The sequence below is a fragment of the Labrus mixtus genome, chromosome 11 (genome assembly GCF_963584025.1).
Source record: "Labrus mixtus chromosome 11, fLabMix1.1, whole genome shotgun sequence".
NCBI classification, from domain to species: Eukaryota; Metazoa; Chordata; class Actinopteri; order Labriformes; family Labridae; genus Labrus; species Labrus mixtus.
Window position 1 is genome coordinate 2,252,107 of NC_083622.1, and position 25,247 is coordinate 2,277,353.

Consider the following 25,247-nt stretch of genomic DNA (forward strand, 5'->3'; position numbering starts at 1 on the left):
ACCAGTGAAATATAAGAGGCTACTGTTGTAATAACCTAACTGCAATATAAATACATACACAATATTTTCATCCAAATCCCTTTGTTTTTTTTGTTGATAATCTGACGCCAAGTGGGCACCACCTTCAAAAGAAGGAAATTAACTGTAATAATTAATTAATCAATCAATCTCAAATCAGAATAGTGAATCCTTTAGGAGAATTTTAATCATTAAACAAACACAGACAAAGTTCTAAATGATTACATGTGATTTTATAACAGTTTTTATACAATAATGCAGATAAATAAAGTAAATATCAAAGATGATCATTTTTATGATTTTAATAATGGTTTTATACAGACTTTTGACATTGAAATGAAATAGTTTGAGTCTGAGTTTTAACATTGTGAGAGTAATCTCTGAACATTTAGGAAAATATTCTTCTCTTGCAATCTGTAATTTGAGAAAAAATGTGTTAAGTACTTTATATATGATAACAAGCAAATATGATTATAACAGTCTAAATTATAATTATATAATTATAATTATAATAATTATATGTTTAAAAGTCTTATGTGTCTAAGACGATACTAACCACAAGGTGGAAGTAATACTTCACCTTAGAATATTCGGTGGAAAATCCATTTAAACAGTTCTTACTTAATTTGAGTATTGTAGCTCGTATGAAAATTGGAATTGGATCAAAATGTCTGACACTGGCTGACACTCAATCGTAATTCTCTATACATACCTAACCTGCGTTTATGCTGGCGCTAAACACAGCTCTAATGGAGCTCAGGATTTATTAGGAGGAAACACTGACTCAGATTTAAAATCCATTAAATTCCAGAGGGGCGCTGTTTCTCTCTTTGATTGTCCACTCAGTGGTCCATGGTTGTTTCAATGTGAAAATTCAATATGTTGTGATTTAAAGATGTATGTTATAATCTGAGTTTTCATGTACACCTGTAAATAATGTATTGTGTGTATTTTTCTGTCCAGGTGCCAAACAGGTTCGTTGTGATAACCTGAAGAGTTATTATGACACCTGTTTGTCACAAGGAGTGAAAATGACTGCCGAGTGGAGAGAGCACTCCGGATGCAGTAAGTCACGAAGCATGCAAAAACCACTTTACATCTTGTTCACGATGTGAACAAAAACCGAGTTAACGGTCCTCAGTCACTCTTTGTTTTATCACGTATAACTAAAGAGGTCAGAACATTGAGCTGTCCAATTATTTAAGTTTTAATATAAAGAAATCGAATAAGTCTGATGTAAAATGTTGATCTCTTTATGTAAAGTTTCCCAAGATTTCTTTTGGGGGATTGAGTGCTATGTAAATAAGTAATTTGTGGTTTTGTTACATTGGTAGAAATGGTACCGTTTCTCACATATTATACGATTGAGCTTTAACAGGACTACAAATGCTCTCTTCTATCTCTCTGCAGCCCCCTCGTGTCCAGCTGGAAGCCACTATGAGGCCTGTGGTACAGCGTGTCCCAACACTTGCTCGTTCCCAGACATTGCGACGCGCTGTAAGTCTCCCTGTGTGGAGGGATGTCAGTGCGATAATGGAAGGGTGCTCAGCGGAGACAGGTAACTTAGCAATGATGCTACTGATGTAAATGCGAGCAAATCAAGAAAACAGAAACTCTGTGGACATAAATCATCATACTTGCTGCTATTTGTAGACTTTAAGCATAAAAAATGTTGCACGTTTATAAAATAAGTTCCCATAATCACACACACAAAGGCCACTGACCTGAATGGTTTAAATAGTTTTTTTTACCCATCATCTCCTTTGATTAATCAAACCATGTGTCCCTGACAGAATGAAGCACTTTGTAACCTTGGTATAACCCAATATGCCTTCAAGTGTGCTGTTAATTAGATAAAATTACACAGTTTTGAGTTTGTGGCGTCCCTCAGGGTTCTATTCTTATGCCTCTTCTTTTTAGTTACCCCAGGAAAAAATGTTTTTTCTTTTCTCTGTCGAAGAAGGATGTATTTACACCTCACAAAGATGCATGCCAATTCACTTGACAAAAATGCCAGAGAAACAGAGTAGGGACGGTCCCAACAGTGTGCTCTTGCCTCTGGTCATCTAATTGTTTTTTTCCTATAGTGTGTGGAGGTGCAACAATATGATTAAAACAGCACACTATACACAAACAGATTCCATTCACAAACAACCAGAATCCCATCACTCAAACTGGAAATCTCTTGCGGTCAAACCAGGATTGTAGCAATTTAACAATGACAGGCAGGACGTCCCTGACATCTTTCCGAGCAGATCGGATCAGTCTTTACACACCTCACATCACAGGAAGGCAAGATAATCTTTAGGACATGATAATGTGATCTTTGGCTTTCTGTTTCAGATGTGTCCCTAAATCTCAGTGTGGATGTCAGCATGACGGCAAATATTACCCAGCAGGCACCAAGTTTTGGGGGGATAACACCTGCTCCACCAGGTGTAAATGTGTCAATGGTAAAACAAAGGTAGGTGTGTGTGTTTGTGCAAGAGTGTCATATTGGTGCCATCATCTCTGCGGGTCTTTTTAATACCAAAATCCAAGTCTGATATCACTTTTAAACACTACATGACAGCTACTGTATGATTCATTTTATACATTTTTTTCATTCATTCCTACTCTTCAGACGCTGTAACATGTAATTTCTCACACAGGTTGATTAGTTTCTCTTCAGGCCGCCATATCTGTTATTTTATAAACATATTTTAAACAGATGTTTGTCGATTTTATGCTGTTTCTGTTTATTTTCCTCTGTGATCCATCTTTGTTTTCTTTTCTTTATGAAGTGTGATGAAGTCAGCTGCAGGAAGAACGAGCACTGTGAGCTTAAGAAGGGAGTCAGGGACTGTTACACAACATCCTTTGCATCATGTCAGTGCACCGGAGACCCCCACTGCATAAGCCTGGACAACCGGCGCTTTGATTTCCAGGGTACATGTACCTACGTCCTCTCTCAGCTGGCCAAGGGGTCCGACAAGGGACTGGAGCCGTTCCAGTGTCTGGTCCAGAATGAGAACAGGGGACGGAACAAGGCAGTGTCCTACACTAAGTCTGTGTCTCTCATCGTGTTCGGTAACGTCACTGTCAGCTTGAGTAGGACCAACCCGGGAAAGATAATAGTAAGACGACTCTGTTTATATGTGACTTGAATATATTTTGGTTCTTTCAAGGACAACGTGCAACTTTATTTTTTACAAAAATTTGTGCACAGCAAATTATTACAATTGTAGATTTACACCAAAAAGAATATAATCTGTGTAAAATGTAAGCTATGCGATAAACAAAATGAACTATGAATCTGTAGTTTGGTCTTACTTTCTAATAGAGCAAGGCCAGCATTCTCACGTTTTTTCCGCCTTTCTTGGACAGATGTTGAAGTCATTAAATAATTATTTTAACACATCACAGCATCAGGGCTTCTAATTGAGACCTGTGTTCATTTTTCAAAACGTGGTACAAGGCCAGGCTAGTAAAGGGGACTACGCCTTAAATTATGATGGGCTTTTACAAAAATTTTTACAGTATACATATTATTTTGAGTCCTGGAAGAATTAAGCTAAGAAGATGTATATGTTGCCATTATCCTGTGTGCTTAAAATAAATAGGGTAAATAGATGCTCTGCATTTATGTGTGCACACAAACTTGAGGCCACCCCTGCAAAAGTGAGAGCACCAGTTGGGCCACCCCAGTCCAAGAAGTCTGGACACGCCCCTTATTTAAATCACATGGGGGTTTGTGTTCTCTGGCTCTGTCTTAGCTCAACAAGTAGTAATCTTTGGAAATAAGAACAAAGACACTGCGTCGATGTTTGACTGCATGTTGTGACGTCAAATGTTTTTTTGGGTGAAAAGTGGAAAGCTCATATTTTTTTCACCTGTTGCGCCCTCTCATTAATAAAGCCAGTTTGTCATTGATGCTTCTCAGCAAGATGTCAAATACATAAATAGTCACAAACTAAAGCCTGTCTTTTTTCTGTGTCTAACCTTCCCTCTCCCCCAGGTGAACGGTCAGTCAGTCAACCTGCCGTTCTCGTTTGAAGACGGAAAACTTACCGCACACAAAGGGGGAAGGTTCGCTGTTGTGAAAACATCATTTGGTTTGACGCTCAGATTCAACTGGCACAGTTACGTCAAGGTGACTCTCCCCAGCTCGTACACCGGGGAAACTGCCGGTGAGTCTGATGTGACTTGCTGAAAGCTTATGTTCTTGATTCAGATTGTTTTCTTGCTCCCAAACATCATCAGGAATGAGTATGAAGTATGTTCTTTATGTTTGACGCTGTTGTTTATCCTGTTTCTCTGTTTCAGGTTTGTGTGGAAACTACAACGGAAAACCTGGCGACGACTTCACCAAATCTGACGGCACCCTTGCCAAAAATGCCAATCAGTTTGGTGACAGCTGGAAGGTTTGTGATGCTTTTGACTGAAGGGTGGAAAAACACAAAGAGAAAAATATTCAGCCAAATACTGTAAAAAAGAAAAAAAAGAAAAATACAAAACAGGGCTTAAAGGAGTCAGTAGCATTTGAATAAATAAAATGTATAGTAATCCTGCTCAGTCGTCACTTATGGGCCTCCATAGTTGGCTGTGGCTCAGTTGGTAGAGCCAGTTGCCTCTCAACTGAAAGGTCTTGGGTTTCATCCCCAGCTCCTGCAGCCACATGTCCGATGTTTCCCTGTGCAAGAAATGTAACCCCAAGTTGCTCCCTTTCATTCATCTATGGCCTATGAATGTGTGTGAATTGGGTAAGCTAATACTGATGGACACTGTACAATGCAGCCTCTGGCATCAGTGTGTGAATGTGTAGGTGTGACCGGCGGTGTAAAAGTGCTTTGACTAGTCAGAAGACTAGAAAAGAAATATACAAGCTCAAGTCCATTTTGTATACATATGAATGTCTGCAGTGACCCTGTCGTCTGCCGGATGTTTCTGTTGACTAGGGAACGTTTCTGAATGGGGAGTGGGTGTGTTTCCCCCAGCCAATGAAAGCGCCCTGCACAGTTTGGGAGCGAATACAATTTATTGGCTGGGCGCGATTCAGGCTGGACAAATACTGCAGAGCAATAGCGGCAAAGATGAGAATATATAATCATAGAGAGGGCGAAAAAACAAGTGGATAAAGCTTGTTCCAAAACAAGGGTGAACATTGGATTGGATTTCAGTTCGCCTTCTTGCTGTTGAACAGGCAGGTGCCAATCACCAAGGGTTAGCTTGTGCTAGCTTACTAAATTGTCTTTATACAAATGTAATATGCGCAGAAGAGAGACGCTGTAGGCGACCCAATTTAACAAACATTTCCACTGACTAACTTTAACGATTGATGTCTTCGTTTTTGTTGGAAGGTTTCGCATGTTAGGAAGCACTTTAAACACCCCATTGTCAAGATCTGCACCTTTAAGAAAAAGCTAAATAATATAATTTATTGATCCTGCGAGGGTAAATTCATTTTTACACTCTGTCTAGTTAACATGCTACACAAACATAGGCTGAAATACACACACATGCACAAACAGGATCCTATGGACATGCACTAATGGAGAGGTCTCAGAGTGAGGGGGCTGCCCACAGTGGGCACTCCTGAGCTGGTGGGGGGGGGTTAGGTGCCTTGCTCAAGGACACGTTGGCAGTGCTCAGGAAGTGGACTGGCACCTCTCTAGCTACCAGTCCAATTTCTGGACTTGGTCCGTGCCGGGACTTGAACCGGTGACCCTCTGATTCCCAACCCAAGTCCCTACAGACTGAGCTACTGCGGCCCACATGACCTGAAGAGCAGCACACACGCCTCCTTCGCTGACTTGGGTGTCAAGGCCCAGCTCTTTCATGAATACCTACTAACTTAATGATGATGGTCTCCATATTATTGATGATGATGATGGTAATGACGATGGTTTTTGTTTGATAACGACGACTTATAAGATGGTTTCTATACTGATTAGAGCTCTCAAGAACTGCCCTCAATGTTGTGCTTTGCCTCTGGTCACTTCCTGTCAGCACCTGTGTGTCCAATCAGACTCAAAGCTGATCGTTTGCTCTTACTGACATTGTTCCCTTTTTTCTAGATCCTTGCTTGTGTTGTACTTACTCTCAGAGGTACGTCGCTTTGGATGAAAGCGTCTGCTGAATTGTAGAATTGTAGAAGATTAAAAACCAAAACTTCAAACCAAAAGTCGATGGAAAGAATCTAAAAGAGACAAATTTCCTGCTGCACAACGTGAATACTGAAACTTGCTTTAATCATGTATTAAAACCAGTCTGGACCATTTTGGTTTCTACACAAAATCCCCTGAAACCATACCTACATCACTCCCAGCTTTATATTCAGGAGGAAGCATTATTAGTGAACATGCACAGGTTAATCTCCCCTTCAAACCCAAATCTGCAAACTACACTCTGTCGTACTGTGAAGGTAGTTTACTCTACTGTGTATATCTGATTCCAGGCCGGAGGAGACGTGGGCTGCACCAGTGACTGTCCTGGAGGTAAATGTCCAGAGTGCGAATCTGCACTGGTACTTCGCTACCAGGAGGGGCGCTACTGTGGCATCATCTCTGACAAGGAAGGACCATTCGGGTGCGTACTTCTCCTGTGCTTCTTATGATTTCATTCATACCTAATGTTTTTATTTTTAGAAGAAAAATAACCATAGTTGTCTAAAATAAATTAAATATTATCACTTTAGTGATTTTGGACATGTTGTGGTTCTCTACCCGTTTAGTCTGATTCTAAAGTTACTCGGTAACACTTAATAACCATCATCTATAAAGGGTAAATAAGGGTAAATACATAAGTTAATTAACCATTAGTTAATAGTTATTTACTGTTGAAACAATGAATAAACCATAAACCATTTTATAAACCATCTCTTAAAGGTTTATAAATCATTTGGTCATCATTAACAAACACTTTATAAAGTGTATGAAATGTTATAATTTGTGCATCAATAAACTGTTAACATAACATAAATGATAGTATTACAAATCATTAGCAAACACTATTAACTATAATTTCATTGTTTGTTAACAGTAAATAACTATTAACTAATGGTTAATTAACTATCTATTTACCCTTATTTACCCTTTATAGATGATGGTTATTATAAAGTGTTACCAGTTACTCTTGTATAATGGTATAAGGTCAACGACAGGGTCTTACGCAGATTTAGCTTTAGAAACATCAACCGGATCAGATCACATTGTTATTTTTTCCAGGGCGATGGATTCCCATGGCCTCGCATATTTAACATTAAAGCCAGTAACCAATCAGCATAGCAGATGTTCTTCACGCCTGACAAACAACAAATAGGCGGTAGAGTCGTCGCCTCTCAACCGGAAGGTCGAGGGTTCGATCCCCAGCTGGGCAACATGTCCGATGTGTCCTTGGGCAAGACACTTAACCCCAAATTGCTCCTGCTGCTTCGGTGGCGGTGTATGAATGGGATTAGTTATTTCTGATGGATGATACTACATAGCGATCATCACTACCATCAGTGTGTGAAAGGGTGTGAATGGGTGGGTGTGACATGTGGTGTAAAAGCGCTTTGAGTAGTTGGGAGACTAGAAAAGTGCTATATAAGCTCAAGTCCATTTACCATCCAAATGAAAGTTCGGTGAACGAACTCTATATTTCATCAACTACAGTTTGTCATCTCACCCTCGACTCTCTGTTTCTCTGCAGTCAGTGTCACAGCAAACTGGACCACAAAACCTTCCTCAACGACTGTGTCTTTGATATGTGTGCGTACAAGGGCCACGCCTCCGCTCTGTGCAACAGCCTATCAGCTTTCAGCACGTCTTGTCAGGATGCGGGAGCTAAAATTGAGAGTTGGAGGACCAAAAAGTTCTGTCGTAAGAAATGCACACACACACACACACACATCTATTTCAGTCATCAGACCAAAAATGGCTTTAAAGGCTTTATATGTGATTTTTTGTTTTGATCCAGCAGATGTCGCCCTTGAGCACCAGCATGAAACCAAAACAACTCGCGCTGCATTGTTGTGTTAGCATGCTAATGTTAGCGATCTTTATTATGCTCGTATCTTCACACTGCATGTAAATTTACCTGAAATGAGCGTGATCTAGAAACACAGTTAAGCAGTGAGTACAGTATGTTATTCTTCTTTTCTCTAGTCCCTCAATTAAACAACTTTTATACGTGAGGGGAGGAGTCGGCCGGCCGTCCGGGCGATGTAAACAAACTGAAGATAGGACTCAGAAACCTTGGAAAGCATCACAGACAGACATAGTTATTTTCAGAATATATACTTGATTTCTATTATATTTAAGTGTGAAAAATTGCATAGAAAGCCTTTAATAAGAACTTAAATTGAAAAAGCAAACTAATGTCTGGACATTCAGAGATTTAACAATCTACATCAAATTGTCAAAAGTGAACAGCGTCCATTTTGTCCGGTTGTAAACTTTGGATCTTTGGAGAACTCTGATGTCTATTTTGATGCATATTTCCAACTTGTCACTTTTCACTTGTTTTACTTTTTCACACAGTATTTAATTTGAAGGTGTCCCTGACTGTGTTTGTCTCCCTGCAGCTCTGCCATGTGGTGCAAACAGTCACTATGAGGTGTGTGCCTCCCCCTGCCAGCCCACCTGCAGCGGCCTCGGCACACCTGATGACTGTGACGAAGACGACCCCTGCACAGAGGACTGTGTGTGTGACGACGGCTACATACTGAGCAACGACAAGTGTGTTCCTGTGGCCGAGTGCGGATGTCAAGACGAAGGGCAGTACTATCAGGATGGACAGGTAACACACCTGGGCAGAACACACACACCTCCCCTTTCATACCTGCAGATATATAACACACACACCTCCTCTGTGACACACCTGCAGATATTTAACACACACACCTCCTCTGTGACACACCTGCAGATTTATAACACACACCTCCTCTGTGACACACCTGCAGATATATAACACACACACCTCCTCTGTGACACACCTGCAGATATTTAACACACACACCTCCTCTGTGACACACCTGCAGATATTTAACACACACACCTCCTCTGTGACACACCTGCAGATTTATAACACACACACCTCCTCTGTGACACACCTGCAGATATATAACACACACACCTCCTCTGTGACACACCTGCAGATTTATAACACACACACCTCCTCTGTGACACACCTGCAGATATATAACACACACACCTCCTCTGTGACACACCTGCAGATTTATAACACACACCTCCTCTGTGACACACCTGCAGATTTATAACACACACCTCCTCTGTGACACACCTGCAGATTTATAACACACACCTCCTCTGTGACAAACCTGCACACACACATCAATCACTCTGCTCCCTGTACAGCTTCCCTCACTCACCTGTCTCTCTGCTCTCAGGTGTTCTACCGCGGACAGTCCTGTAACACTCAGTGTGTGTGTTCAGAAGGACAGATAAAGTGTGACGCCACCTTCCACTGTTCACAACACGAGAAGTGCATTCTGAAAGACGGCGCCGTCTCCTGTCAACCCAAAAGTATTGGTTCCTGTTCGGTCAGTGGAGTCAGAAACATCCGCTCCTTCGATGGAAAGGTAGAGCACATTTTTTTTCTAGATAAGGTCGAAGCTGTCTGAATTGAAATAATAAATGTAAGCTGTAAGACGCTGACAGTAGACGTTATGACATACACCTGTCCCCTCCTGCAGGAGTATCCTCTGTTGGGAGACTGTCTCTTCACGCTGTCAGAGGTGCAGAAGAACGATGGAGGGAAGACGCCCTTCTCCGTGTTGGTGCAGCAGAAAACAGATAAAGACGGCTCTGTCACTCGCCGCGTTGAGGTTCACGTGTATGACGCTGAAATCTCCATGGAGACAGGGGTCAATTGGGAAGTTAAGGTATGACGTTTTGTATTTATTATGTATTTAAAGGCTTAATATGTGATTTTTCACACTTCAATGTAATATAAATCAAGTATATCCTCTGAAAATAACTCTGTGAGTCATGACTGTCTACAATGGGTGTAACACCCGAGTCCCACTGTCTGTGATGTTTTCAGAGTTTTCAGAGTCCTATCTTCAGTTTGTTTACATCGCCGGGACGGCCGGCTGACTCCTCCCCTCGTGTATAAAAGTTGTTTAATTGAGGGACTAGAGAAAAGAAGAATAACATACTGTACTCACTGCTTAACTGTGTTTCTAGATCATGCTCATTTCAGGTAAATTTACATGCAGTGTGAAGATACGAGCATGATAAAGATCGCTAGCATTAGCATGCTAACACAACAATGCACCGCGAGTTGAATTTTAGTCGACCAACACAATAAATTAACTTTTTTAACATCATGTAATTGACTGAGACAGGCCTCTGTAAAAATGCAGTCCAGTCTGAGAAGGACCAAGACCAACCTTTAGTTCTACAACACAACATGGACAAACTTCAATGATCTGCCGTATTCCTTAGGATGGGAGGTTGAATATTTGACCAGCTCACCTGAAAATGGCTTTGTTTTTGTGTCTCAGGTCGATGACATCAAAGTCACCCTTCCCGTGTCACTGGCTAAGGAAAGGGTTCAAATACAACAAAATGGTGTCAACATCATTGTCAAAACTGACTTTGGTCTAAAGGTGACCTATGACACTCAGTCGGGTGTGGTCGTGCATCTCCCGTCGACCTATCACAGCGCAACCAGTGGCCTCTGTGGGAACTACAACGGCGACATGTCTGACGATCTGGTGGGGGAGATCGGAAATCCGGAGGACACAGCTGCGGCCTCAGTTGTTGAGGAGGACGAAGACGTCAAGTGTGACACAAGCTGTGGGGACGCTTCCTGTCCTAAGACTGATAAACAGACGGACCCTGACGCTGAGAAAAACTGTGACATCATCAAATCAGCGCAGGGCCCTTTTGAAGGATGCCACTCTACAGTAAAACCTACTCCGTACTATGATGCCTGTGTCAGGTAAGGAAGTACCCCAAACTAGACTGTGTAAACAATGATCAAACATATTAAAGGTCACATATTCTCCTCCTCTTCTTCAGTTTAAATAAGTCACAGAACTCCACAAAACATGTGTGTGAAGTTTCTTGTTCTAAATCCACTCTGATCCTGTATTTGATCATGCCTATAAACCCCTCTATTTCAGCCCTGCTCAGAACAGGCTGTTTCTGTGTCTGTACCTTTAAATATGTAAATGAGCTGTGTCTGACCACGCCCCCTCTCTGGAAGTGCTTGGGTGGCTTGGGGTGTCTTGCTCCATGTCCTATTGTTTACGGTGAGAAGGCAGACTCAGAGGGCAGAACAAACACCTAGCTGTGGGAGTGTCACCCACCTGGGGGAGGGGCTACTGCCCTTTGTGATGTCATGAAGGGAAAAACTCCAAACGGCCTGTTTGAGCACACATTTTCTGAAAAGTGGAGCAGGCAAAAGACGGAGAGGATGGACTTTTCTTATAATTGGTGGCTTTGTACAGACAGACTAGAGACACATTTTAGAGTTAGAAAAACATGAAGTGTATTTTCCATAATATTTGACCTTTAAAATAATAACTGTGTAATGACACTCACAGAAGAAGTTTGGGCTGCGACTTCTTGAATGACTGGCTAATGCAAAAAACACATAATATATATGTCCAATTTTTTAATGAAAATCCCACCAACACTAAAAACATGGCCCAGAGGTTTAAATTCAATGATTTAATTAGCTGAGGTGACACCTAGCAGAGGCCCCTTTTTGTGCATAACTGTAAGCTTTAATATAATTTATACAGGTTAGTTATATAAAAACTCAACCCGGACAATTTTCATTTATAAAGGAATTACCTAAAGAGACCAAATCTGTATGTTTGTACAAGGATGTAAACACACTCTATGGGGATTGACCCACTTTTGAAGACAGCCTCAAGTGGACACTGGAGGAACTGCAGTTCTTGGGAATTCTGTTTTCTGTGGCATTTTTCAACACCAGAGGGCGTCACTTGGTCCCTGTCTGGAAAAATTAGATCCAAGTTAAACCAGATCGATGATTTATTTTGAGTTCCGGTGTTAAGATTCTGTTGTGTGTTCATCTTTTTCAGGGAGATGACGTCACGCAAAGGGGACAACGTCCTCCTGTGCAGTCACATCCAGAGTTACGTCACCGCCTGTCAGCTCGCCGGTGCAAAGATAAAGGAGTGGAGGAGCGACAAGTTCTGTCGTAAGTCTGATTTCTTCTCTGCTGCTGAATGTGGATGAACTCATCTGGATTTGATTTATTAGGATTGCACAGTTAATCTAAATATTACAACAAAAATTGCAACACATCACAGAAAGTGCAGATGTTGGATGTATGAAAAGTGCATGATTAAAAACAACAGAACAATGAAGAACTTTACAGCTGCAGAGATACCCTGACCTTAATATGTTTTATTCTAGAAGCAACCATAAAAAGTAACTAAGGCAGTCCTCCAATCAGGCGGCCCGGGTTCGAATCCAACCTGTCGCTCCTTTCCCGCATGTCATTGCCCGTTGTCTCTCTCCCAGATTTCTGACTCCATCCACTACCCTATCTCTCCATTAAAGGCACAAAAAGCCCCAAAATAAATCTAAAAAAAAAATAAGCTACTTAGATACTTCATTGTAAAAAAATCTCAATTTTTTAATCATCCATCGTATTGAAAAGTACAGAAGCTTTAAAAATGTAATAGCTTCAGTCATGTTTTTAACCAAAAGCCACTGCAGGAGAAGGACCATTGTCTTAAATTACACAAATATGTTGGCAACACTTCAGTACTGAAATAATCTGTGCAATTTAGACAGTTTGAAGGACTTTGACTGCAACTTCTGGTAATGAAAAACAAGGAATTTCCCTGCATTGAGTGATTGGATTTTGTATTTTTGATGCTTTGGTATCGAACCAGGTACTGAAATTGTTTGATTTTAATTAAATCATATGATAGTAAAAAATTCTGGTCTCATAACAAACCTTCGAGTTACACTTTATCCTTCTTACAAACCCAACAAATGTCACATGATCATTTTAAGTTTTTCTAGTGAAAATATATCATATCATGGTTTACTCTTACTTCCCCCCTTTTGTCTGGTGTACCTCCATTTTGATTGCCCTGAATGGCTTCACCTGTGTCGTTAGTCTCACCATGTGTTTATTACTCGTGTTTATTTAGTCTCAGTGTTCCTTCCATCTTCTTGTTGGTTCATTCTGTCACAGTGTTAGAAAAACTGTCGGAAGAGGACTCAAGGGAAGATAACAAAACTCAAGATTAATTTTAACAAAAGGCAAAAAGGAAAACAGAAACTTACTTCTTGGGCTTTTCACACTTAAAGAAAACTCCAGACTCACTCCTGATATTTCCAGGAAGAGCTACATGTGTGAACGCAAACAGACACATTTTTCACCCGGAGTTTCTCCCGGGGACAAGAACTACTAAATAAAACAGGAAACAGTAAAGACACATAGAGCTCTTAAGTATGTAACAGCAAAAATACACACAGGAGAAAAAAAAAACATTAAGATAAGAAATAACAAAATAAAACAGGAAACACTGAAGACTAAACTTGGAATAAATAAAGCAACAACAGGTCAAACTTTTTCAGTTCTGAGTCTCTGTGTCTGGTTTTGTCCCTGCAGCATTGAAGTGTCCCGCTGGTAGTCACTATGAGCTGTGTGCCTCCTCCTGGCCCTCCACCTGCTCCTCCCTGCAGAGCTCAGCTCCCGCCCCAGTTTGTCAAGAGGGTTGCCAGTGTGACGACGGCCTCATGTCCGACGGAGCCAACTGTGTGTCTGTGGAGAAGTGTGGTTGTGTGGTAGATGGACAGTATTATAAAGTAAGAACCATCATCTTAGTGGATTTTCTTTATCTGTTGAATTTTAAAGATGGCCGTGTTGAAGGAGGTCAATCAAGTACTGAACTACTGACATGCCTGATCCAGGAATGACCTGGCTTTGACGCGCGTTGCCACTGACGCGTTTCAACAAACGATTGGCCCCCTAGACCGGATTGCAGTTAAAACACTTTCCATATTAATCTAAAGGCACAACGTAGTCAATAAGAGTCCATAAAAAATGCCAAACAAACAAAACCTTACAGTGACAGACATCCTCGCTCTCAAGCGGTCAAAAACCTTTTGACAGAGTGCAGAATTTTACTGGCAATTTTTGGTAATTTAAGAAAAAAGATTAACACATATTGGGTGCATTGGACATCTGATGTTGTTGCCATGGTAATGAAACAGGTATTGATGGTTTGAATTTGACTTTTGAATCAAAGTTTAAAACTCTGTTACTGTGACAACCCTAGTCTGCAAAACGTTGGGAATAAATTTGTGCTGTGACCTCGTGCTAAGAGAATATTTCTATAAGCACTTTCAGAGGAAGAGATTTGATCGTGCACATTTTCTACAAAGAATAATTACAGCCGGTCTCATTACTGAAGGCTGAAGCCATCTACTCGAGTGACTTTTGTACCTGTTTGACCCCGAAAAACTGCAACAAAAAGTTCCCCCATTTAACGAACATTATGACCCTTTAAGGCACAAAAACCAAACCACATGCTTTGTTTGCATAACCTAGCGTATGTCTCAACTTATCAGTGGCCATTGATTGTTTCTTTTCTAATGCTTGTGCAACTCTTTTCAGTCAGGCTCATCAGTAAGAGCAGGCGACTGTTCAGAGATCTGTTCCTGCGAGGCCGGAGAGTTCAGCTGTAATGCCTCAAGCTGCCAGCAGGGGGAGGATTGTCGCAACAAGGACGGAGTCATCGGCTGCTTCCCAAATGGTCAAATACTCACTGAGTGACTTTTTCTCCTTTCTGCTCTTCTCTAAAGTGTTTCCATCTCTACCTGTATTTCTCTTTGTTTCCATCCTGATTCAGGAGTCATGCTGTATCTATTTGTGGAAACTTTCAGAACCAAATTCCTGCATAATGTGTGTGTGTGTGTGTGTGTTTCAGACCCCTGTGCAAAGACCAATTGCAGGGTGAAGGAGCGCTGCGAGGTGAAAGAGGGTCAGGGAGTGTGTGTGCCGGAGTCTAGCGCCATGTGCTGGGGATCTGGGGACCCTCACTACAGGACGTTCGACGCCAAGAGTTACTCGTTCCAAGGAACCTGCAGCTACGTCCTCGTCAACACCACAGGTGTGATTTTAACTGACAGTGAAAATGTCAAAATGTGTTAAATGTTAAAATCCTTGTTATTTTGCAAAAAACATTAGCAACATTTCTGTAATCCCCTTTGTACGATTATTATAAAGAACAGAGACACAGGGTTAATGTTTGCTAACATAAATTATTCTGATCCCTCAGGAGCTGATTCATCCTTGCCAGCGGTAACGGTGACCATGAAGAACGAGCTGCGAGGGAACTCTGAGGGCTCCTCTGTGCAGTCATTCACTGTGGAGATGTTGGGCCACAGTATTTACATCCCCAGTGGTCCAGAAGATATCGTAGTGGTGGGTTATACGAGAGAGCATGTCAGAAAATACAAATATTAAGGCTACCATTTTGTACTAATGTAACCCTCAGGGGGGTCATCTTAAATGTTGTAATATAGTGAAGTCAATATACTGTTGACATATTGTTAGCAACGATACTGTGAGTAAAGAATTTAAACCGTTTCTACGACATCGTCACTTTCCACATCTGGCTAGATAACATAGCCAAATTACCATCATCAAGGGCAATAGGAAATTAGTCTGACAAAAAGTAAGCATGCTAGCTTATCTCTGTTTCTAACCAGCAAGGGAAATACAATTAGCCTTAAATTAATTCAAACAAGAGCATGGTAGCCTATATTAACTAATTTATATTAGCTTACTTGTTTAAACTAGTTCATAAGTTAGCTAGTTAAAGGTTTTATATGCAATTTTTCACACTTAAATGTAATAGAAATGAAGTATATCCTCTGAAAATAACTCTGTGAGTAATGACTGTCTGCAATGGGTGTAACACCCGAGTCCCACTGTCTGTGATGCTTTCAGAGTTTTCAGAGTCCTATCTTCAGTTTGTTTACATCGCCGGGACGGCCGGCTGACTCCTCCCCTCGCGTATAAAAGTTGTTTAATTGAGGGACTAGAGAAAAGAAGAATAACATACTGTACTCACTGCTTAACTGTGTTTCTAGATCACGCTCATTTCAGGTAAATTTACATGCAGTGTGAAGATACGAGCATAATAAAGATCGCTAGCATTAGCATGCTAACACAACAATGCACCGCGAGTTGTTTTGGTTTCATCCTGGTGCTCAAGGGCGACATCTGCTGGATCAAAAAATCGCACATAAAGCCTTTAATAATAGAAAAAAAAATTAGGTGGGAAATTATTTCTAAGCGGTCAGTATGTTAGCTAGTTTGTTTCTTAGCTAACATAGTTTATCTTACATGTTTTTAGCCAAGATTTATTTTTTTATTGAGACAATCACACATTAGCTTGGGCGGGGCTAAAAGCTAACATTAGCTGTAGAATATTTTCTATTACTAAAAATTTGGTTACAGATGATTCTGTAATCAATGATCTTTTATTGATTTTTCCGACTCCCTGTGATTACAGGTTGCAGTTGTAACACAGCCCTGTAAAATGAACCCTGGAAGAACAGCATTGAGCATCCCACCCTAAGTGTGATGTCAGAGTAAAATGAAAACTGTAAGAATGGTGAATAACTGTGATGTCCCCCTGTAGGTGGATGGTATTAGGGAAGAACTTCCCATCGAGCTTGATGTAGGAGTCATCTCCATAACACAAAGTGGAATAAGAGGAACAATCGAGACTCAAATTGGTGTGGAGATCGCTTTTGATTGGTCTAGTTTCGTCTTGGTTACCCTCAGCAGCAGTTACTTTGGTAACGTTGCTGGGCTCTGTGGCAACTACAATGGTGACATGGAGGACGAATTGACCACCGCTGGAGGCAAGATTGCTGCTAATGTGACATCTTGGGCGGCGTCATGGAGCATCCCTGATGGAGACCAGTTCTGTTACCATCACTGTCAGGGGAAGTGTCCTCAGTGCTCCAAGGAAGACCGCGAGAGGTAAAGTCACAAAATGTTTTGTGCAACTTAAATCCGCTTTTCCAAACTTAAGAGTAACACAGCCCACTTTGAAATGCAGAATAACTCTGGGGCCTCCTCAATTTTTAGCTTTATCTTTTATAAAGTCATGAGAGTCATGAGAGGGGCCACGGGATGAGGAGGTTTGTTAAGAATGACAGTGTTTGTTGGATATAAGACTCTCCTTGAAAAGTGTTGTATATGGGAGTTGGAGGATATAAACTGATCAAATACAACTCCCAGATTCCTAACACATGTGGTGCTACATGCCAGGCTAATGTCATCTCAGACAATTACATCATTAGACAATGTCCCTCTGAGTTGCTTGAGGCCAATAACTGTAACTTCAGTTTTGTTTGAGTTAAGCAACAAAATAATTCTAATCATCCATCATCCTAATGTCCTTAAGGCATGTGTCTAGTTTAGATAGCTAATTGGTTTCATCTGGCTTCATTGATAAGTATAACTGAGTATCATCTGCATAGCAGGTTACCTAGAGGAAGCATATATAAGGTGAAAAGACTCTGCCCGAGTACAGGACCTTGTGGAATTCCATGACTAAATTGAATGTGCATTTACAAACTGAGATCCATAGATATACAGATAAATAGTATAATTAACATAAAATGCATGTGGCATTAAGTCGAAAGTCTTAAAACAACTACTTGAAAAATGAGAAATCTGAAGTGAATGACTCCACCGTGAAATGAGGATGTTTGAATCTCAATCTTTTTTTTTTTGAACTAGCTCTTTTACTAATCATTAAAACAGTAACTTTCATTTTAGTTCAGAAATGTTTTACTTTCCCATTGTGAAGAGACTAGCAACCTTTTAATACAACTTGTATTACCATCCCTAGAGCCATCTTAATGGTGCTGTTTTCATTTGAGAAAGGTGACCATAGCCTGAAAATGTAAAATTTCTCTCTGCACTTTCAGGTACCTTGGGCCACAGTTCTGTGGGTTCCTGAGTAATAAGACCGGACCGTTCGCTGACTGTCACGCTAAGGTTTCAGTTGAAGAGTTTGTGTCTGACTGTCTGTACGACGTCTGCATCAATGAAGGACGACAGAAGGTGCTGTGTGAGGCTCTGAGCACCTACATGGCAGAGTGCCAGGAAAATGAAGCATCAGTAGCGCCATGGAGACAACTGGCAGACTGTCGTAAGTTAGATGTAGTATGTTTTACACAACATAGACAACGCATAATAAGATGTGAACGTTGCCACCTTGATCTCGCCCTGAGATCCGGGCTACTGTTTTAAGTCTATGTCATTTTGGCCATTGCCATGTTGTTCCTTTGGAGCGAGTAATGACCGTATTTGGATCAGACGCTGGTTAGAAAACGATTTGTGAGAACCTCCAGTTTTTCAACTTGGGAGTAATTTTGGCAAAAACGCGAAAAGTGTAGTTGAAATTTCGACCAATTAAGTCTCAGCATCTGTGTATGCAGGACAAACTGTTTATGGAAAGTAAAAACAGGCGGAATACAATCAGAAAATTGTATTTCTATAAATGGAAATGTACGTAGGAGCAGCAGCTAACAGCCTGTTGTAGATCAAACATTTACACTTAAGACACAAATCTGCTTGAGAGTATGTTTGACAGCCAATCAGCATTTAGATTTCCAAAATTCCTTGAGAAACAATCCAACCTGCATGCAACAAGCATTTAACATAAAAGTAATCTTCTACTCTTGAGGACAGAACCAGACAAAGCTTGACTTTGACATTTTTACATCTTAAATTAAAGGTCTATTAATGCAAAGAAATCCCAAGAAAATTGATTTGTTTTTCGTGAGGTTACGGCTGAAGCTAGCCAGAATGAAGCCTCTGTGTAATGTACTATTTACAGTTAAAGTAAGACTTGCCAGAAACAGTTGAAATCGCGCTCCCTTGGGGGATGTAATGAACCAGGAGTGTATTTTGCAGACAAATCCGGAGGGTGAAGTTCTCCTTGCTTTTGATCGTAACACAAAGTTGCTTTGTAAGTTGATAATTTGACTGTAAACAATGCAGAGCACAGAAAAGGAAGTCAACTAAATGAACATCCTGCTAAACTGAAAAAAACTTGAAACTAGAGGCTGAGACCATAAACTCATTAGTGAAATTTTATTGATGAGTACAACCATTTTCTCAAAACTTCTATACAATCCGACTTAATTTTGCAACCAGTGGAGTTGCCCCCTACTGGACATTATAAAGAATGCAGGTTTAAGATACTTCAGCTTTGGATTCACCTTTCAGACCTGCAGGTTACGTTCACTTACATGCAGTCTTTGTTCCAACCAATAACATGACCTCCCCTCTGTTATTCCTCCAGCTGCTCCGTGTCCTGAAAACAGTCACTACGAGACGTGCGGCTCAGCGTGTCCGCCCGGCTGTGGACCTCAGCCTGAGTTCTGCACTAAGAACTGTGTGGAGGGCTGTTTCTGTGACGAAGGATATGTGAGAAGTGGAACAGAGTAAGTGAACGACACCAATGTAGATGGTATGAAGAATCCAGTGCAGCGTAACTCATTTATTAAGATGTTATATCCTAATTATTCCTCGGGGCACCATCCTTAAAAGTAAGGAAATTAGTATGACTTGTAGTAATTAATTAATCAATCAATTTCATATCAGAAGAGTAAGTTCTCAAGATGATTAAACCATTAAACAATTATAACGTATATGACACATGATATGATATCTTGAATTCTAGTTCTTAATTCTTATGGTGAAATTTATGTTTAGTAATGATATTAGACACGGTACTGTTTTGAATGACTTAATCAGCAAATGATCAAATGGGGAAAAAGTTGATATATTATTATTATTATTATTAGGAAATTGTAGATTGATATTAGGAAATTGTAGATTGATAGCGCTGGCTTTCTCACTTGACGACCTATCCGTCTGTTGAATTGTTGTTACTGACATGTGAATGTAACTGTTTGAATGCTGTGGTGATGTGTTTGTTTCCTTTTATGTTGTCTTTGCGTTTTTCAATGGCTCGGTAGGTTGTGAAACGGAATTGCCCTTCTGGGATAAATAAAGTTTTCTGAATCTGAATCTGAATTAATTTTGGGATTAAATTTGGACTCGGATTCTGAATGTGACACGACCAATCTGATCTCTCAACACCCGCTGCCAAATTTATTTTATTGTTTTCTACAAGCATACAATTTCAGTGGTACCAGGACATATCCATCAGCAAAGTGAGGAAAGCCCCCCATGTGGTTTATTCTCTTGGCTGGATGATAGTGCAGTGATGGTTTGCAGATTTCTAAAAAGAAAACCAAAAATGTAAACAATGAAGTATGACTTGCAACCTCTCATTATTTTACCTGGGATGAGTTATTTCTCTGCCCTCCTGTCTGCCAGGTGTGTGACCAAGGAGAAGGGCTGCGGCTGTGAACATAACGGACATTATCACAAGCCAGATGAGGAGTTCTGGGGCGACTCTGAATGCAACGACAAGTGCGTGTGTGACGCAGTAACAAAACAGGTGCAGTGTAAGTCAGTGGGATGTCAGGCCGGAGAGATGTGCAGCATCGTGGAGGGAGTGCGGGACTGTTATCCAGTCAGCTTTAAGATGTGCACAGCACGCGGAGACCCACACTACGACTCCTTCGATGGACGCAAGTTTGACTTCCAGGGAAACTGTGTCTACAAGCTGGCCGGTGTGTGTGGAGACACCAAAGGACTGAAGGACTTTGAGGTGAGCAGCAGAGAGACAGTCAGTGATGTTTGACTCGAAAACAAAACATGTCAGATGTGAAGTCCTTTTAGACATATAAAGTTGTTCCTAGAACACACAAGCTGGTTTGTGATGAGTTTTAGCCGTTAGTATGTATAACTCAGCGGGTAATTTCGATTGACACCGCTTATCCCATTGGGGTCGCAGGTGTGCTGGAGCCAATCACAGCTGTAATTGGTGGGTAGGCGGTGCTGCACCTCGCTCACAGGACTGACACACAGATATAACTTGGCAACTGGAGACATTTTTAGTCCAGTCAGTTTCACCTCAGCTGTAAGCCAGAAAGCTAAGCTAATGCTTTACATACAGTGAACACAAAGAAGATAACCCGAAATGTCCCAAATCAGGCGGGAAAGTATCTTGTGTAGGCAGCCTAAGTTCACAGGAGCAGAGTAACTCCTGCTGCTTGTGTGCTACCGTTTACATGTGGACTGATGTGGCCAGCATTACATGTTTAACTCTTTATCATCTCAGTGTAGTTGTTTCATGAATGTGTCCTCCTCTCTTCTGTCCATCAATCATCCCTGCTCTTATTTATGTATTTTTTGATTGTAGGTAACTCTGGAGAACAACAACCGCGGCAACAAAAAAGTGTCCTACGCCAAAGTAGTGACACTTAATGTCTTCGGCAAAAAGTTCACGCTCTCACAGGAACACACAGGCAAAGTGCTGGTGAGAAACATGCGAACACACACACACATACACACAATGGGTTTTAAAGGGTCAGCCTACATATATGACGAGGCTTGAAAAAGTGCACAGCCACTAAATCATTGTGCCTTATTGGGAGAACATATATATATTCATAACATTTTTGGAGTTAGCATCCCTTTTAGGTTAGGAACAGTATATATGGACTACACTGGTGGCAATTTTACAACAATTAACATTGAATCAAAGTAGTTCTCCTTTTTTCACAGTTGAGATGCGTCACACGCTTTCATTTCATTGCACCTCCATTTTTATCATCTCTTCTTGTTGCTTCCACCCTTCAGGTCCCTTTCCTTCAGTCTTTTTTTTCAACTAAAAAAAACTGTTGACAAATTGTAAAGTGCCGTTTATATTTCTTCCCCAGAGCCGTCACTTCACCCATGTCTCCTCTCACACTGTCTGTGTTTCCCCCTTCACCTTGATCCGCCTCTCTCCCTCTCTGAACAAAACTCAAATAACAAACCAAAATGCATTTTAAAGCATGTCTGTGTGTGTGTGTGTGTTTTCCACAGGTGGATGGAGTGATAGAATCTCTGCCATTCCTGTGGAATAAATCACAGGTGCAGGTTCATCGCAGACACAGAGAGGCCGTCATCGAAACACACTTTTTAAAGGTATTCATAAACACACACACACGATTTATTCAGTTTGTAGAAGAGGCTGAAATGTGTGTTTACCTGCACGCTCGTCATGAGACGTCTTGTTTGTGTGTCGTGATGATGTTGCAGAATGACTTTGAATCGGGCAAATAGCATCATAAAATAAAAAATTCTGATTAATAGCAGGTGTGTGGCAGGTTTGTTCTTTGTTAAAGAGAGGACGGTGGATAGAGTCAGAAATCAGAGAGAATGCATTTTTCTTTGACTCTCGAGTTCAAGTTATCTTTATTAGTCAAATGCACAACATAACAAGCAAAGCAGTCATAGCTGGCAATGACATTTTTGTGTTCCAAGCTCTCCTTAACAATGCAAGAATAAAATAAAAATAAAATAAAATAAAATAAAATAAAATAAATAAATAAAATAAATGAATAAATACAATAAAATAAAATAAAATAAATTAAAAATAAATAAATTAAATTAAATTAATTAAATTAATTAAATTAATTAAATTAATTAAATTAATTAAATTAATTAAATTAAATAAATAAATAAACTCTCCTTCATGTTACAGGTCTCATTTGACTATGTGAGTTCAGTGAGGGTGGAGCTGGCTTCTAACTATGAAAATGCAGCCTGTGGTCTTTGTGGAAACATGAACGGAGACCCAGCGGACGACCTGATGCTGCCCGACGGGAAGCAGGCCGACAACGCCACAGTGTTTGGAGTGAGCCATTTGGTGGCTGATGTGGAGGGATGCTCTCATGAGTGTAAGAAGCTCATTGGCTCTCGCTTTTACTTGTGATTTAATTTAGAATCTAAATCTAGATTTTAAATGTAAATTGCTTTGCATCACCCTGCATTCATGTGGTGTTGGAAACATCGGAAAAACGAGTTTCAGAGCTGGACAGTAGACGTTAAAATGTCTGATGGATATCTTCTTTCATATAAAAACAAATAAATCAATGATAATGCTGCTGATGCTTTTTGTGTTTCCAGGTAAAGACTGTCCTCCACCCCTCCCCGTTGACGACAAACTGCCCGACTACACTAAGGCGTGTGACGTGATAACGGCGAAGGACGGACCCCTGGCTGAATGTTCAGAGCTCCTGGATACCAAACAGTACCACCAAGACTGTGTCTATGACATGTATCTAAACGACGGCAAACAGGAGGCAGCCTGTGACATCATCAGAGACTACGTGGAGGAGTGTCAGAGGAAACAAGGCAACGTCAAACCGTGGAGGACGGAGAACTTCTGCCGTGAGTGTTTTCGATTATGTTTTCTCACTTTTATGATGATTGTTTCTTGATTGTTATCGATTTTGGTTGTAAAAAATAAATAAATCAATACCTTCCATACCACCCATTCTAAAACAATACAATCCCTGTTTATTTTAAGTTCAATAGAAAGAAAAGTAGTAAAGCTTCATAAAAAAAGAAAAAAACTGCTGCAAAAAAAAGACAGAGCCACAGCAGACAAGTGACAGAGAAGAAAAGATGAAAAAAATGCAAAGAAACAGAAGAATGAAGACATCCTGTTGTTTCACAGTCTTGAGACTCTTAAAGTCATATTGACACCCTGCACACAAATTCACAATCCTTCAGAAAGGAGCTGGGTTTTGTTTAACTTAAAGGCTTTATATGCGGCAGCAGCCTATCAGCTTTCAGCACGTCTTGTCAGGATGCGGGAGCTAAAATTGAGAGTTGGAGGACCAAAAAGTTCTGTCGTAAGAAATGCACACACACACACACACACATCTATATCAGTCATCAGACCAAAAATGGCTTTAAAGGCTTTATATGTGATTTTTTGTTTTGATCCAGCAGATGTCGCCCTTGAGCACCAGCATGAAACCAAAACAACTTGCGCTGCATTGTTGTGTTAGCATGCTATGCTAGCGATCTTTATTATGCTCGTATCGTCACACTGCATGTAAATTTAGCTGAAATGAGCGTGATCTAGAAAAGCAGTTAAACAGGGAATACAGTATGTTATTCTTCTTTTCTCTAGTCCCTCAATTAAACAACTTTTATACACGAGGGGAGGAGTCAGCCGGCCGTCCTGGCGATGTAAACTAACTGAAGATAGGACTAGGAAAACTCGGAAAACATCACAGACAGTGGGAGTCGGGTGTTACATAAATTGTAGACAGTCATTACTCACAGAGTTATTTTCAGAGGATATACTTGATTTCTATTACATTTAAGTGTGAAAAATCGCATATTAAGCCTTTAAGTTAAAATGCGGGTATCATGGCAATTCTTACTGGATGTTTCTGTAGATAAAACAACAAACTTCTTCTGCTCCAAACTTCTGAAAAGGTGTACTAAACATGTTTTCCGGACTCCATTCTTTCATGATTAATTATTTTTTGTATCTGTAATGTATTTAATATTATGTGTGTTTGTATGTATGTGTCAGCGATGGACTGTCAAGCCAATAGTATTTACAGTCTCAGTGCTCCTGGCTGTCCAATCACCTGCGACTCCTTATCTCTACGTGCCAACTGTAAAATCGCACCAAGTGAGGGCTGTGTGTGTCAACATGGATACTTGCTGAATAAGGTAATATCCTCATCCATGCCCCGCCCACTGAAATAAACTGACTAGATTAAACTGATCACTTAAGACATAAATCAGCACGATAAGAACTTACTATAATGACAGGATTGTTTGAGAAACATTTATTTGTGTTTGAATCACACACTCCTGATTTAATTTTCCTGACTGTTGAATCGTTTCCTCTGCAGGATCGCTGTGTGAAACTGGCTGAATGTGGCTGTTTCCTTGGTGGTCATTACCTCGAGATCGGTGAGGGGCACTACAACGATAACTGCGGTTTATACTGTGAGTGTTCGCACGGGATGATGAAATGCGCAACAAAACCCTGCGGCCCCCAGCAGAAATGTGGTGTGGTGAACGGAGTGAGGGGCTGCTACTAATCAGGGAGTCATCATCAAATCAAGTTATTTAGGAGAGAATATATCCAGCTATGTTGTGTTTACACCTTGGACTATCAGCTATAATAAAGATTCTTCTGTGGTAACAGAATCAATGTTCTTCAGGAGCCCTTATCCTTAATCAGGTTGACTTATATGACATATTTGAAAATTGATTTAATCATTTCGGGTTTTTTCTGTCACTTTTGTTCCTCTGTTTAAAATTAAGCAGTATGA

General features: G+C 40.6%; 1 protein-coding gene across 1 annotated transcript in view; it reads left to right on the plus strand.

Moving 5' to 3' along the window:
* The window catches only part of LOC132983274 (IgGFc-binding protein-like), a 35,239-nt gene that overhangs the window by 9,576 nt on the left and 416 nt on the right, over positions 1–25,247 (plus strand). The window contains exons 10-36 of the mRNA XM_061049531.1: positions 982–1,083; positions 1,429–1,576; positions 2,362–2,482; positions 2,802–3,134; positions 4,016–4,187; positions 4,324–4,421; positions 6,455–6,585; positions 7,690–7,859; positions 8,564–8,778; positions 9,389–9,580; positions 9,695–9,883; positions 10,508–10,947; positions 12,062–12,180; positions 13,612–13,808; positions 14,620–14,758; positions 14,933–15,115; positions 15,284–15,429; positions 16,655–17,001; positions 17,958–18,181; positions 19,340–19,481; positions 20,383–20,719; positions 21,314–21,430; positions 21,982–22,083; positions 22,643–22,838; positions 23,068–23,331; positions 24,494–24,636; positions 24,822–25,050. Coding sequence (XP_060905514.1) covers positions 982–1,083; positions 1,429–1,576; positions 2,362–2,482; positions 2,802–3,134; positions 4,016–4,187; positions 4,324–4,421; positions 6,455–6,585; positions 7,690–7,859; positions 8,564–8,778; positions 9,389–9,580; positions 9,695–9,883; positions 10,508–10,947; positions 12,062–12,180; positions 13,612–13,808; positions 14,620–14,758; positions 14,933–15,115; positions 15,284–15,429; positions 16,655–17,001; positions 17,958–18,181; positions 19,340–19,481; positions 20,383–20,719; positions 21,314–21,430; positions 21,982–22,083; positions 22,643–22,838; positions 23,068–23,331; positions 24,494–24,636; positions 24,822–25,013 — 5,159 coding nt within the window. The 3' untranslated portion in view covers positions 25,014–25,050. The remainder of the gene's footprint in view (positions 1–981; positions 1,084–1,428; positions 1,577–2,361; positions 2,483–2,801; positions 3,135–4,015; positions 4,188–4,323; positions 4,422–6,454; positions 6,586–7,689; positions 7,860–8,563; positions 8,779–9,388; positions 9,581–9,694; positions 9,884–10,507; positions 10,948–12,061; positions 12,181–13,611; positions 13,809–14,619; positions 14,759–14,932; positions 15,116–15,283; positions 15,430–16,654; positions 17,002–17,957; positions 18,182–19,339; positions 19,482–20,382; positions 20,720–21,313; positions 21,431–21,981; positions 22,084–22,642; positions 22,839–23,067; positions 23,332–24,493; positions 24,637–24,821; positions 25,051–25,247) is intronic.